Source organism: Monodon monoceros, unplaced genomic scaffold (genome assembly GCF_005190385.1).
Source record: "Monodon monoceros isolate NGI ecotype Baffin Bay Population unplaced genomic scaffold, NGI_Narwhal_1 Super_Scaffold_3, whole genome shotgun sequence".
NCBI classification, from domain to species: Eukaryota; Metazoa; Chordata; class Mammalia; order Artiodactyla; family Monodontidae; genus Monodon; species Monodon monoceros.
The window spans coordinates 56,956,756-56,971,145 of NW_021703780.1; the positions used below are offsets into that span (position 1 = coordinate 56,956,756).

At 40.0% G+C, this 14,390-nt stretch overlaps 1 protein-coding gene across 3 annotated transcripts in view; it reads left to right on the top strand.

Moving 5' to 3' along the window:
• The window catches only part of ANO10 (anoctamin 10), a 229,383-nt gene that overhangs the window by 51,815 nt on the left and 163,178 nt on the right, over positions 1 to 14,390 (top strand). For all 3 annotated transcript variants that reach the window (XM_029242432.1, XM_029242433.1, XM_029242434.1), the window contains exon 11: positions 7,012 to 7,140. In XM_029242432.1, the coding sequence (XP_029098265.1) occupies positions 7,012 to 7,140 (129 nt within the window). The remainder of the gene's footprint in view (positions 1 to 7,011; positions 7,141 to 14,390) is intronic.

A 14,390-nucleotide genomic window follows, 5' to 3' on the forward strand; every position in this document is an offset into this window, starting at 1 on the left:
TAAGGAGCATCTATTTAAAAAAACTTAAAGCTAGCGTCGTACTTATTAGTGAAAGATTGAATGCTTTCTTTCTAAGATTAAGAACAATGCAAGAATGTCCACTGTCACTACTTTTACTGAATATAGTACTAGAAATTCTAACTAGCATAGTAAGGCCAATGATATCTCCAATTTACCCACTAGCTGACCACAGGTACATGAGCAAGCCCAGTCAAGGTCAGCTAGACCAGAAAAATTGCATAGGTGATCACAGCCTAAATTGTCTACCTGCAGAATCATGAGCTAAGTAAATGGTTGTTGTTTTAAGCCAGAGAGTTTGGGATGGTTTGTTACACAGCAATAGCTAACTAATGTAGGAAGACTCAGTATTCTAAATATATCAGTTCTCCATTAATTTACAAATTAATTAATCTACAAATGAGCTTATAAATGTAGCACTATCCTAATGGAAGTTTTTCTTTTAACTAGGTAAACTTATTGTCAAGTTCACAGGGAAAAATAAATGAAATAGAATAGCAAGAAAACTCTAAAGAATAAGGGCAGGGACACTCCTTCCTACATATTAAAGCTTGTTATATAACCTCAGTTGTTAAAGTAGTGTAGTGCTGGTGCATCATTAGACAATCAAACCAATGGAGCAGGATTAAAAGTCCAGAAATTCAGTATATGATATAGGTGAAATGTCAGTTCAGTGGAGAAAATCATTGACCGTCCACCAATAGTTTTGGGATAATTAAGTCTCCAAAGTGTGTGTGTCAAGGGGTAGTTTGCTCTTCAGAAGTTAAGAGGAAAAACGGCAAGACACAGAATGGGAGAAAATGTTGACAATACATTTGTCTGCCAAAGAATTTGTATTCAGATTATATGAAGGACTCACCAACTCAATAATAATACAGTTAAATGGAAACATGGACAAAATATTTGAAGAAATGCTTCACTAAAGAATATATACAAATGGCCAATGAGCTCATGAAAATATTTAGAATTAGCTACCAGGGAAATGCATATGAAGACCACAACACAATAGCACTGTATACCTGTTTTAAAATTAAGAAGACCGATGATGCCAAGTGTTGGCAATGAGGTATAGTAACTGGAACTCTCATATATTGCTGATAAGGATGTACTCTGATGGTCACAAAACTAGATTGCAGTTTGTAAAAAAAAGTTCAACATACAGCTACCATGCCACCCAGCACTTCTACTCTTAGAAATCCAGGGGAAATGAAAGAATATGTCCATACAAAGACTACACAGGATTGTCCATAGTAACTTTAGTCCAAAATCACAGTAGTCCAAAACTGGAAACAACCCAACTTGCTGTCAATAGGTAAATGGGTAAAAAAAATAATTATGGTATATTCATAAAATGGAGCACTACTCGGCAGTAAAAAAGGAATAAATTACTGATAACATACAATGTTAAAATCTGTATGCTGCTAAACCAAGATGGTGGAGGAGTAGGAGGACTTGGAGTTCATCTCTTTTCACAAATGCATCACAAATACATCTACAGATGGAACAATTCTCACAGAACACTGGCTGAACACTAGCAGAAGACCTTGGACACTGGAAAGGACCCACATAACTGGGTAGGACAAAAGAAAGACGGGAAAAAGAAGAGGAGAGGAAGCAGGATGGGATCTGCGCACTTGGGGAGGAGCTGAAGCAGAGGAGAGGTTCCTGTATCTGGAGAAGCCCCCTCACCGATGAGGAAGTCAGTTAGGACAGAAGGGGATCATCTGAGGCTCTCAGAGGAGCATGAAACGGCTGGTCTGTGGCAGATAGGACAGCGTAAGATCTACACAGATTGTCCGTGCCACAGCCCTGTGCATCCCAGACTGGGACGTGAGTCCACCAGTGCACACGGGGGCTGAGAGCTGGAACGTGGGGATTGGAGAACAAACCCAGGGGGAGGACTGCTGTTGGCTGCGAGGAGACAGCCAGAGGGGATGGGAGAGAGGTAATCCACAACTGGGAATGCTTGTGGAGGAAACCCAGACTGCCATAGAAGCAAGGCACCACTGTTAAGTGACGTGCAGGGGGTGGAACCACCATTGCAGCCTCTCTCTCCCCATGCGCTGGCCCCCTGCCCTGCCAAGTGCTAGGAAAAGCCCCCACCAGAGCTGACCTTCTCATGCCTGCTGCCAGGTGCTAGGAAAAGACCCCACCAGGGCTGACCTTCTTGAACCAGCTGCCAGGTGCTAGGAAAGGCTCCCACTAGGGCCAGATCTCTCACACCCATGGCTGCCAGCTTTCCCATACACTTGTCGCCGGCAGGGCCCCTGCAAACCAGGCAGCTGTGCCACCTCCACGTCCTGTCCTCACCGGGGCAGACATGAGTGCTCCAGGGCAGTCTCAGGAGCAGACTCCTGTGGATGGCCCATGTGCAGAGGTGGGGCTAAAACCACAGATGAGCCCCAGGGGCGGGGCGACTAAGGAAGAGGAACAAAAACCTTTCCATGCAGCTGCACAAACCGCAGATTAAATCCCTGCAATCGGCTTGGTAAACCCTGCGTCTGGAATATCTGAATGGACGAGTGTTCCCATAACTGAAATCAGTCTGGCTCTAGCTGCTGTGGACTTTGGGGACTAGTACACATGGGAGTTGGGCCAGGTCAGAGTCTGAGCTGCCCCCACAGTGCCCACAGAGGGACCAGAGGCTTACTTAGGGGTTTTGGAGGGCCTCCTGGGGAGGTGAAGGTTGGCTGTGACTCACGGTGGGGAGAAGGACACTGACAGCTGAGACCCCAGGAAAATATAATTATTACTGTTTTTTTGTTTTGTTCTTCTGTTTTTTAAATTTGTTTTTACTTTTTATTTAGTGTAAAAATTTTTAAATATATTTTTAATTCTTTTATATTTCTATTTCTGCGTTACTTTTTTGCTGTTCTGTTTTTTCCTTGTTTTTTTCTTTCCTTTGTTCTATTTGTTCTTATCTTTTTTATAATTTTTTTTCTCATTTTTGTGTTCTGTTTTCTTTGCTTTTTCCTTCAGTTTGCATTCTGCTTTTTTTCACTAATATATAGTGACAAAAAAACAGATCAGTGTTTGCTTGGGGCCAGGTAAAAAGTGAGGGGTGGTTTGCTTGGGGCCAGGAATCTTTGGCGAAAATGGAAATATCCTATTTGTGATGGTGGTTTCACTGGTAAATACACTTATCAAAAGTTAATGAAGTGTATACCATAAATGAGTACGATTTATTTTATGTAAATTGTAACTCAGTATAGGTGATATTTAAAAACCCAAAAGCTTAGTTAGAAATGTATTAAAAATATACATTGCAAGAAAAAGAATAAAATACCTAGGAATAAACCTACTTAAGGAGGCAAAAGAACTGTATGCAGAAGGCTGTAAGATACTGATGAGAGAAATCAAAGATGGCACAGATGGAGAGATATACCATGTTCTTGGATTGGAAAAATCAATATTGTGAAAATGTACTACCCAAAGCAATCTACAGATTCAATGCAGTCTCTATCAAACTACCAATGGCATTTTTCACAGGACCAGAACAAAAAATTTTACAATTTGTATGGAAACACAAAAGACCTCAAATAGCAAAAGCAATCTAGAGAAAGAAAAATGGAGCTGGAGAAATCACTCTACCTGACTGCAGACTACAGGGCTACAGTAATCAAGACAGTATGGTACTGGCACAAAAACAGAAATATAGATTAATGGAACAGGATAGAAAGCCCATAGATAAATCTGTGCACACTGTGGTCACCTTATCTATGACAAAGGAGGCCAGAATATACAATGGAGCAAAGACAGCCTCTTCAATAAGTGGTGCTGGGAAAACTGGACAGCTGCATGTAAAAGAATGAAATCAGAACACTCCCTAACACCATACACAAAAATAAACTCAAAATGGATTCAAGACCTAAATGTAAGGCCAGACACTATAAAACTCAGAATGGGAGAAAATATTTGTAAATGAAGCAACTGACAAAAGATTAATCTCCAAAATATACGGACAGCTCATGCAGCTCAGTATCAAAAAAACAACCCAATCAAAAAATGGGTGTAGTGCTTCCCTGGTGGCGCAGTGGTTGAGAGTCCGCCTGCCGATGCAGGGGACATGGGTTCGTGACCCGGTCCGGGAAGATCCCACATGCCGCAGAGCGGCTGGGTCCATGAGCCATGGCCGCTGAGCCTGCGCTCCGCAACGGGAGAGGCAACAGTGAGAGGCCCACGTACCGCAAAAAAAAAAAAGGGTGGAAGACCTAAATAGACATTTATCCAAAGAAGACAGATGGATGCAGATGGCCAATAGACAGATGCAGATGGCCAATAAACACATGAAAAGATGCTCAACATCACTAATTATTAGAAAATGCAAATCAAAAGTACGATGAGATATCACCTCACATTGATCAGAATGGCCATTATCACAAAGTCTACAAACAATAAATGCTGGAGAGGGTGTGGAGAAAAGGGAACCCTCTTACACTGGTGGTGGGAATGTAAATTGATACAGCCGCTATGGAGAACAGTTTGGAGGTTCCTTAAAAAGTAAAAATAGAACTACCATGTGATTCAGCAATCCCACTACTGGGTATATACCCAGAGAAAACCATAACTGAAAAAGACAGATGCATCCCAATGTTCATTGCAACACCATTTACAATAGCCTGGGCATGGAAACAACCTAGATGTCTATTGACAGAGGAATGGATAAAGAAGTTTTGGTACATATATTCAATCGAATATTACTCAGCCATAAAAAGGAATGAAATTGGGTCATTTGTAGAGACGCGGATGAACCTAGAGACTGTCATACAGAGTGAAGTAAGTCAGAAAGAGAAAAACAAATATACATTAATGCATATATGTGGAATGTGGAAACATTGGTATAGAAGATCTTATTTACAAAGCAGAAATAGAGACACAGACATAGAGGCCAAACGTATGGATATCAAGGGGGGAAGGGGTGTGTGTGAGATGAATTGGGAGATTGGGATTAACATAATACACTACTGATACTACGTATAAAGTGAATAACTAATGAGAACCTACTATATAGCACAGGGAACTCTACTCAGTGCTTGTGGTGACCTCAGTGGGAAGGAAATCCAAAAAAGGGGATATGTGTATTCATATAGCTGATTCACTTTGCTGTACAGCAGAAACGAACACAACATTGTAAAGCAACTATACTCCAATAAAAATATTATTAAAAAATCAGTATGCCAAGTGAAAGAAGCAGACGTAAAAGCATGTATACTGTATGATTCTAATTATATAGAATTCTGGAAAGTCAAACTAATATATAGTGACAAAAAAACAGATCAGTGTTTGCTTGGGGCCAGGTATAAAGTGAGGGGTGGTTTGCTTGGGGCCAGGAATCTTTTGGTGAAAATGGAAATATCCTATTTGTGATGGTGGTTTCACTGGGAAATACACTTATCAAAAGTTAATGAAGTGTATACCATAAATGAGTACAATTTATTTTATGTAAATTGTAACTCAGTATAGGTGATATTTAAAACCCCAAAAGCTTAGTTAGAAATGTATTAAAAATGCAGGAAGCCAGACACTGTCATGTGCTGCCAATGGGAAAGTGAACTGGTCAACCCTGGGGAGTTCAGCTTGGTCTTACCTATCAAAATTATGAACACAGTGGCACCTTTGACTCAACTAGTCCACTTTCAGGAACTCATCCCACTTCCACACTTCTTAAATGATGTGTTTGCAAGTTTACTAATTGTAGCATTGTTTGTAATAGCAAGCAATAAGGAAATGGTTAAATAAACCTTGGTACATTGATGCAATGAAATACTTAAGCAGTTGTGACTTAAGAATGAGGGAGATCTTCGAGTACTGACACAGAATATCCTCCAAGACATTTAAGTGACAAAAGCAAGGGGCTTGACAATGTGTATTATGCTGAGAAAAGAGTAAGAAAGTATATGTTCAGGTTTGCTCATATTTATTTGCATACAGTGTCTGGAAAGATACATAAGAAATTAATAATAGTGATTATCTTATGGGGAGAACAGGAGGTGACGAGGGGGAGAAAGGGGACAAGGAGACTCTTCCCTATACACTGATAACATTTTATTTTTGAACTAATTTATAATAAATCAATAAATAGAAATTTAAAGCTATTTTAAGATAAAGTCCTGAGTAGATTTGTTGTAAAGAAAACTGGAAAAATAAGAAGATTACACAACGGATTTCTAAAATATTATAAGATGGTAGATATTCTTCCTGGGACAAGATTTTATTAAGTTTGAATCCAATCGTGTTTTGTTTTGCTTCTATATTTCTAATAGTTAATTGTATTTCTTAGAATTAGACATTGTTATCAAGTAGTGATCACCAAGTGCTGTACATAAAAAGAAAGAAAGAAAGAGAAAGAGGGAAAGAAAAGAAAGAACAATGGTCACAATGTTTGCATAGTCCATACTCAGTAATACACACCAGTTTCCTTCATGGGACCCTGGCTCAATCTACTTAGTAGGTCTCAGTGGGGCCTGGCATCTGTATTTTTCTGAAGTTCTACAGGTGATTCGTTAAATGCCGCTAGGAAGGGATCATTATCGCTGGTGCCTTGGGTATGGCTGAACCAGATGTGGTATGTGGTCTGTCAAAGTAGAAGGACAGTTTCACAAAATGAATTCTATTTGAAATCATACCTAACTGCTTTTGAATGTGAAACATTCTCTCTGGCGGCCCTAGTTTAGATTCCCTTTAGCTATGCATAGAGTCAAGTAACTTTAATAGTGTATTTTTCTTGGATGTGTTCCCAATTCAGGTCCCTGGCCACCTCCATTTGGGAAGATAGAACATACTCTTTGGGATATTCAACCCCAAAGTAACTGAAATACCTCTAACAGTATGGCTTTTTTGAGCTAACGAAAATCATGGCGTTATAGAGAAAAAGTTGTACATGTCCTTGGAATGTTTAGAACTAAGGAAAGACTTCAGATAATATGGAAAAGGATGAGGAAATATGGAAGCAGTCCTTATGGTCTTTAATTTCACATTTTCTTTTTCTTTCAGTTGGCTTTTGAAACAATGAGTGTTATATCTGTGGTCACTAACTGTGCTCTGATTGGAATGTCACCACAAGTGAATGCACTCTTTCCAGAGTCAAAAGCCGACCTCATTTTGATCGTAGTAGCAGTGGAGGTAAGTGAACATTTAGACCTGTTTTAAATAGTCTCTACGTCAGATGCCTGTGTTATTCTAAGGCAGTGATGTCCCTGGCTGTCAGTGATGGGCAGTTTAGCGACATGCATTTACTGGTAAGAAAGCAAAGTGCTCAGGTAATAGGAACACATGAGGATCCAGACTGTTCATTCCTGGTTATTGACTACTACAAAAAAGTCACCGTGGTGCTAACAGGACTGATTTTTCCAGCCTTTGTGCTGGCCTGTCTAGCGTTGAGGAGATAAATCCTATTTGAAATAGAATTCTATAGATTTAATGGGTTTTTTTCCAGTCTGTTTGAGGGTGAGGGAATCTGTCACTTCCACTTTCTAAAGCAGATAAATCCTAAGAAATGCTTTTTGATCATGACTTAAGTCTCATTTGCAATAGGTGTGGGATTCATTGCAAAACACTCTAAAACTCCAAAATGTAACGTGTAGGAAGACTCATAATTTCACATACCAAGTACAAGTAGGCTGTCTGTGTACTTTTTAGATATTTGTCTTGTTTATCATGTTTCTGAATACAGATTACCGTAACATCTTGAAAATTAAGCACTAACCAGTTTGCAAATGGAAGAATTTGCAGGAATTTTTTTGTTGCTGGTGATTATAGTTGTCAGGAATATTGTGATCTTTCATTTTTAGATACTAAAAAAATAGAGCAGTAGTGGAGATATATCAAAGTAGAATTTAGTAGGATCATAGAGCAGTGATTCTGGACTTAGGGCTGACCATAAGAAATGGAATTGTGAACTTGTACATTTCTAATGGTGGCTAAAGAAATATATTCTCCTTTGCTATGTTTGCTCTTTTAGTGTATTTGATAGGAATCTGTGTTCATGATAGAAGCTGTATGTAGAGTATGCATTTTGGAGAATGATTTTAGACAGCAGCCGCTAGGAAGGGAAAGAATGGCTTTGCAGATAAAAGTAGGTCTGTTTTGAATTTTGTGAGTTGAACAGGATTTTGGAGAGCTATTTGCAAGGCAGTTTATTACCTGTGGCAGTAAGAGAACAAAATAGAGGTACCTTAGACAGGGGATGGCTAGCTGGCCAGGCTCACAGTGCATCTTCTTGATTTAAGATATGGCCCTTAACTTTGCATATCTTGGAAGTTGTCTTTGCCAGCACATCCAGAGCTAATAAGGCTTTGTGGCTGACTTACACTTAATCATGAGACTCACAGGGGACTGACCAGAATACCAGGTAGTTAATCTACCATAAGGAGACTTTTCCAGTATTTATAACCGTAGGTGTTAAAGTAGAAGTGGAGGGTTTCCTTGGTAGCGCAGTGGTTAAGAATCCGCCTGCCAGTGCAGGGGACACCGGTTTGAGCCCTGGTCCGGGAAGATCCCGCATGCCGCGGAGCAGCTAAGCCCGTGTGCCACAACTACTGAGCCTGTGCTTTAGAGCCTGCACGCCACAGCTACTGAAGCCCATGCGCCTAGAGCCTGTGCTCCGCAACAAGAGAAGCCATCGCAATGAGAAGCCCACACACTGCAACGAAGAGTAGCCCCCGCTCACTGCAACTGGAGAAAGCCCAGGCTCAGCAACGAAGACGCAATGCAGCCAAAAATAAATAAATAAAATAAATAAATTAAAAACAATAAATAAAAAAGTAGAAGTGGAATTGGTTGTTAGAAGATTTCTTGGTAAATTTAGAAGCAGAGCAGGAGGAGTGTAATAGTCTTGAGAGATGCAGGATACCTGAAAACCATCCCTTCCTTCAAACAGAGCAGAGCGCTTTCATGAGCCGGATCTTGGTGTCCATCGCCAACTTCTGAGCAATGCTGGATGATTTCAGTACTGCCCACTTCTTGATTTTGCCTTCACTTTCTCTAGACTTTTGGCTGGCCCAGTCTTCCTGAATATTCCCATTAATTAGACCACTGTCTTCTTTTGTATTGGTGATCTCTTAATCGGATAGCCACACCCTGCTTCTTAATTAATGTGGGAGATTTCCTGGCCCATAAGACTGTCCTGTAAATGGCTAACCTCAAGTGTTGCAGACTGATTTTGCTGGTCTAATCCTCATGTATTCACTTAATCTGCAAGTTTTAACGTGTACTTTGTTGTTCCCCTGAGCTAACCCTTATGCCTCCTCTTACATTTTTAGTCTCTTCATATAGTATTAAAGTAACTGTTTTACTGTCATTATCTAAACTGGTTCCTTAGAGTACAACAGAAATAAGCCTCTATTTAAAAATCTTGTGAGGAGAAACCTTAGGGTTTTTTTTTTTTTAATTTTATTTTTTTGGTTGCCTTGGGTCTTCGTTGCTGTGCGCAGGCTTTCTCTAGCTGCGATGAGCGGGGCCTACTCTTTGTTGCGGTGTGCAGGCTTCTCATTGTGGTGGCTTCTCTTGTTGTGGAGCACGGGCTCTAGGCGTGTGGGTTTCAGTAGTTGTGGCACGTGGGCTCAGTAGTTGTGGCACGCGGGCTCAGTAGTTGTGGCTCACGGGCTCTAGAGCGCAGGCTTAGTAGTTGTGGCGCACGGGCTTAGTTGCTCCACGGCATGTGGGATCTTCCCTGACCAGGGCTCAAACCCCTGTCCCCTGCATTGGCAGGCAGATTCTTAACCACTGTGCCACCAGGGAAGCCCCAGGATTTTTTTAAATTAAAAAGAAAATTTTAGATTTTTTTTTTTTAAAGCTTGATTGAGTATGCAATGTAAAATTGAATAAAAGACAAAACGATCATTATTTTATGTTGGTAACTCAGTGTCATGTTACAACTTTTGTGTATTTACTGCCATCTAGTGTTTCCTTTAAAAACTCATGAGACTTCAACACTACTTTTATTTGTATAATAGTTGCAGAAATTTATTACAGACTGACCAAGAGAATAGCCTACCAGTATGTGAAACCATATGATAGAATCATATGAAATGCCGTTTTCTGGGTTAAAAATAGTCAAATATTGGGAATTTCATAAAATTCAGCCCACAGCATTAAGTCAGTATCTAAATAATTTCTCTTAAATAATCATCATTATCTTCACTTCTGAGACAAATTTAGCTCACTTCTTTGATGTAATTTCAAGGAAAGGATCACTATGTTAAATGCAGAATTACACAAAGATCTCCACTTCCTAAAAGATAGAAATGGCCTAAAATCCTCTAAATATCAAATGTTTGATAATCTTTCATTTTAGCGTTAAATGCATTCACAGTTTTCTTTTAATTTTACACTTGGCAAGATGCAGCAAACATATTGAATGCTAACAATTCACCTACTAAATGCTGTTCTTTTTCTAGGGTGAAAATGAATTAACTCACCTAGAAGTTGCACTGCATTTCTGATGGTTAGGTTCTGGTGACCAGCAAGCCAGTCTGCACCATGCATGTTTAATTGGTAGTTTTAAAAATATCACTGAATTGCAGTTTATTTTACAAAAGAATGTAAGTTAGGTAATTTTCTGTCTAGTGCTGCTCAGAAACAGTTGATTCTCATCTCTTTGTAATGACTAAAGGTGTCTTCTGAGAGTGGACTGAACCCTTAGGGTTCTTTTGTGCCCCGACTCACAGGCTTTATTTTCCTATTTAAAAAAAAATTCGTTTCATACTTAAAGAAAAGTTGCAAGCATAATACAGATAATCCCTATATATCCCTTTATTAGGAGTCACTAATTTTCAACATTCTGCCGTATATGTGCTTGCTTTCTGTCTCTTGATTGATTTACATCTGTATTTGTATCTACATATAGATATTTCAAACTATCGAGATTCTATTTCTGTACTGCCTCTTAATGCACTGTGGCCCTGGGCCAGTCACCTTGTCTTGTAAGCTCGTCTCCTTGACTGCGTATTCAGCCCAGTGCAGCATCCTTTCCAGGGATGCTCTGAGGAGTATAGTAGAAATGACACATGTGTAACCCTAATCACAAGTGTCTGGCATGGAGCAGGTGCTGAACAAACTGCAGGTCTTGTTATCACTCTTACAAGGCAAGATACAGTACATGTAAAATGCCAAACACCGAGCTGGGCACTTGGTCAAGGTACAGTGGATGTGAGCTGCAGTTCTAACCATCTCTGCGATGGCAGAATGAAGCTTTTGTTATCTTTATTATCATTCTATCATCATTTGTTAAGCAGGCAGTATAGCAGCATGGTAGTAGCTTGGGGTGTCAGAGTCAGGAGGTAGATGAATTAGAATTTCAGCTCTTCCCCTTAATCTCTGCACACCTTGGTTTCCTTAGATGTAAAATGAGAGCATTGGTATTGTACACAAGAAGTGATGGCACCAGGTCTGACACAGAGGAGGAGGTGAAAAAGTGATAACTTCACAGTACCACCATTGTTAATGAGTTAATCCTTTAGCAGTTGGCTCATATGTCTCCATCAGCTCATTCATGCATTTCCATGGGCTTGGTTCTTCATAATAACACTGAATTGGTTTTGTTTGTGCTGAAGTTTCTTACTTAAGTATTAATTGCCTTCTCTTATGTGCCTGTTTCCATCCTGTGATATGATTCCATTTTTCTTCTCTCTTCCTGGTCTTGTTCCCACATCTGAGTTCAGCCCTCCCTCCCACCCATCCATCACGCATCAAGTCTTGCTGATTCTGACTTCTGAATATCTGTTGAGTTTCTCTTCCCTGTTACCATTGGCATGGTTTGAGTTTAGGCTCTCACCATTTCTCATCTAGACTTATTTTTTAACAGCTTTTGGAGATATAAGTCACATAACCATACAGTTCACTCATTTCAGATATACATTCCACGCCTCTTACCTGGACTTTTACAGCAGATCCTCACCAGCCATCTGATTTTCATGCTTTCCCTCCCCTGCCTCGTGCTCTCTACTTCTGGAGTGGTTATTCTAAAATGAAATTCTGATCATATTTCTCCTCTGCTTACAGAAGAAATGCCCAAGTTGAACATCAGGTTCTTTATAACCTCCTTTTCCCCTTCACCTCCCCTGCTGCCCCACCTCACCCTTGGACATGCCGGAGCCCTTCCTACAAGTTGCTATTAGCATTTACTAAAACTGTACGGCAATCATGTATGTCTTCCACCAGACTGAGCTTCCTGAGAGCAGGGGCACGGACAAGCACGTAATAAATACTCAATAACTGAGAAGTGGCCCTTGAATTACTTTAACTCTTTGTTTTCAAGTGATTAAGCAATCGCTTGTTAAATGTTAATGAATGAATGAGTCACATATAGTTGTTGTTTTTATTTCTTCAGTGAACATACAGTTAGTGTTAGCTATTTGAGAATTAACTGCGACCTTTTAATTAAAGATTCTGCTGTACCTTTGGGAAGTACACTAACAAAACCCCTATGGCAAAATATTAAAATTATGTTATTTATAAGAAAAGGTGAACTGAATTAGGCAGTATGGTACAGTGATTAAGAACACGGGCACTGGATTCAAATCCTGATTCCAGTTTGACAGGCTCTGTGTCTTTGAACGACTTTGAACAATTCAGTACAATTGGTATGCAGATACTGAATAAGTGCACGGGGTATGCTTACCACAGTGCTTGGCAAGATGAAGTATTCAGTATTTGTTAGTAATTGTTGTTGTCTCAGAAAAAAAGATCTGTTCTCATAAAAGTCTCTTCACCTGGTTGAAAGGTCTGATTAAATTCAGAGATTTCAATTTAAAAACTTGCCTAGGAAGGAACCCACAACCAACTCTTCACCTTCTCCACTTCCCAGTGTGGGACCATGTGTTGGGTTCCTAAGAAGGTAAATAAGGTTTTTGACCTTTGGATTAGGGTACTTGGGATGGAATTATTGAACTGGGTTTTTTCCTTCTTCCTTTTGCTTCATCAATTCCTGTGATAATCTTGGTAATTTTCTCATCTTTCTATGGGCTGCCCCCCTCTTCAGTTTGATGAAACATTGCTCTGTGTTCTCTTAATGGTGTGGGAATAATTAAAGACAGTCAAGGTAAATTCTTTCATTGGATATGTATTCATTGGGTGCTTACAATATGCCGGGCATTACCAAGATACAGCCCTGGCTTTAGAAGTGCTCACAGAGAGAATCCTCTGAGAGATAAATCACAGTGCAGTAGAAGGCCTCTTTCCTAACCTTCCCCAGCTCTCTCCATCCCCTCCTGACAGAGTTCCGACTGGCATAGACTCTCCCAGCTTGCTGGGTGGGAGCCATGGGCAAGATGTCCACTCACTGAGTTAAGTGCTTACCAAGAGGCGCTTTGTTCCCAAATCTGTTTATGTGTGGTATTCTCGTTACTGTGATTGGCATAATTTAATTAAATGGAATGAAAACTGATGAAATGTGTGTGCTAAAATAGAGAAAGCCGTCATTTCCGTGAAAACCTTTGGAAAGACTCCATAAAGACAAATTACTATCAGATGGATAAAGATGAGTCAATTATAAAAGATTAGGGAAAATCATAAAAAATATGGGCAGCTTCCAGATTCTGTTTTTATATTGCTTCACAAGTGTCTTTAAATTTTCACTCTTTGTTAAAGAAAACAAACCTGGGAATCTTTGACATTGTATCATGGGTGTTATTTATGTCTAGAAGACAGTGAGACGCTCCATCACTGGATCCTACTCAAAGGAAAGGCCTTGGCTCCACATTAAAAGATTTGCATATAAATGTATACATTTAAATGTTTGTTAAAATAAAATATTAAAGATAGGCATTTTTTTTTAATGGGTCCTCATTTTAGCTAACTTTTTTGGTTAACTGAGGAATTACTGACCCAGGTGAGCTGCCTAAAGGAGCTTCTCTCCTTGGGGAATAGGGGATTAGGGGCCTGGCTTTTTTTATTTTTATTTTTTTTTGCGGTACTCGGGCCTCTCACTGTTGTGGCCCCTCCCGTTGCGGAGCACAGGCTCCGGACGCGCAGGCTCAGTGGCCATGGCTCACGGGCCCAGCCGCTCCATGGCATGTGAGATCTTCCCGGACCAGGGCATGAATCCGTGTCCCCTGCATCAGCAGGCGGACTCTCAACCACTGCGCCACCAGGGAAGCCCAGGGGCCTGGCTTTTAAGTTTGTCAATTAATGGGAAATATTGGTTTGTTGAAGGACCCAGTGCCCTTCAAAGTGATGATTAGTATATAATCTGTTTAAATGTGACTTTGTTGATATCTGAGTTTTGCAAATTACTCTACATTCTTTTTTTTTTTTTTTCTTACTCTGCATTCTTTTAAGGTGATAACAGTGGTTATAACCTGTTTCTTATCCTGGAAAGTTTAGGAAAAGGCAGGTCTCTGAAAGAGATCAGTTTATACTCGGAATGAAGTTGT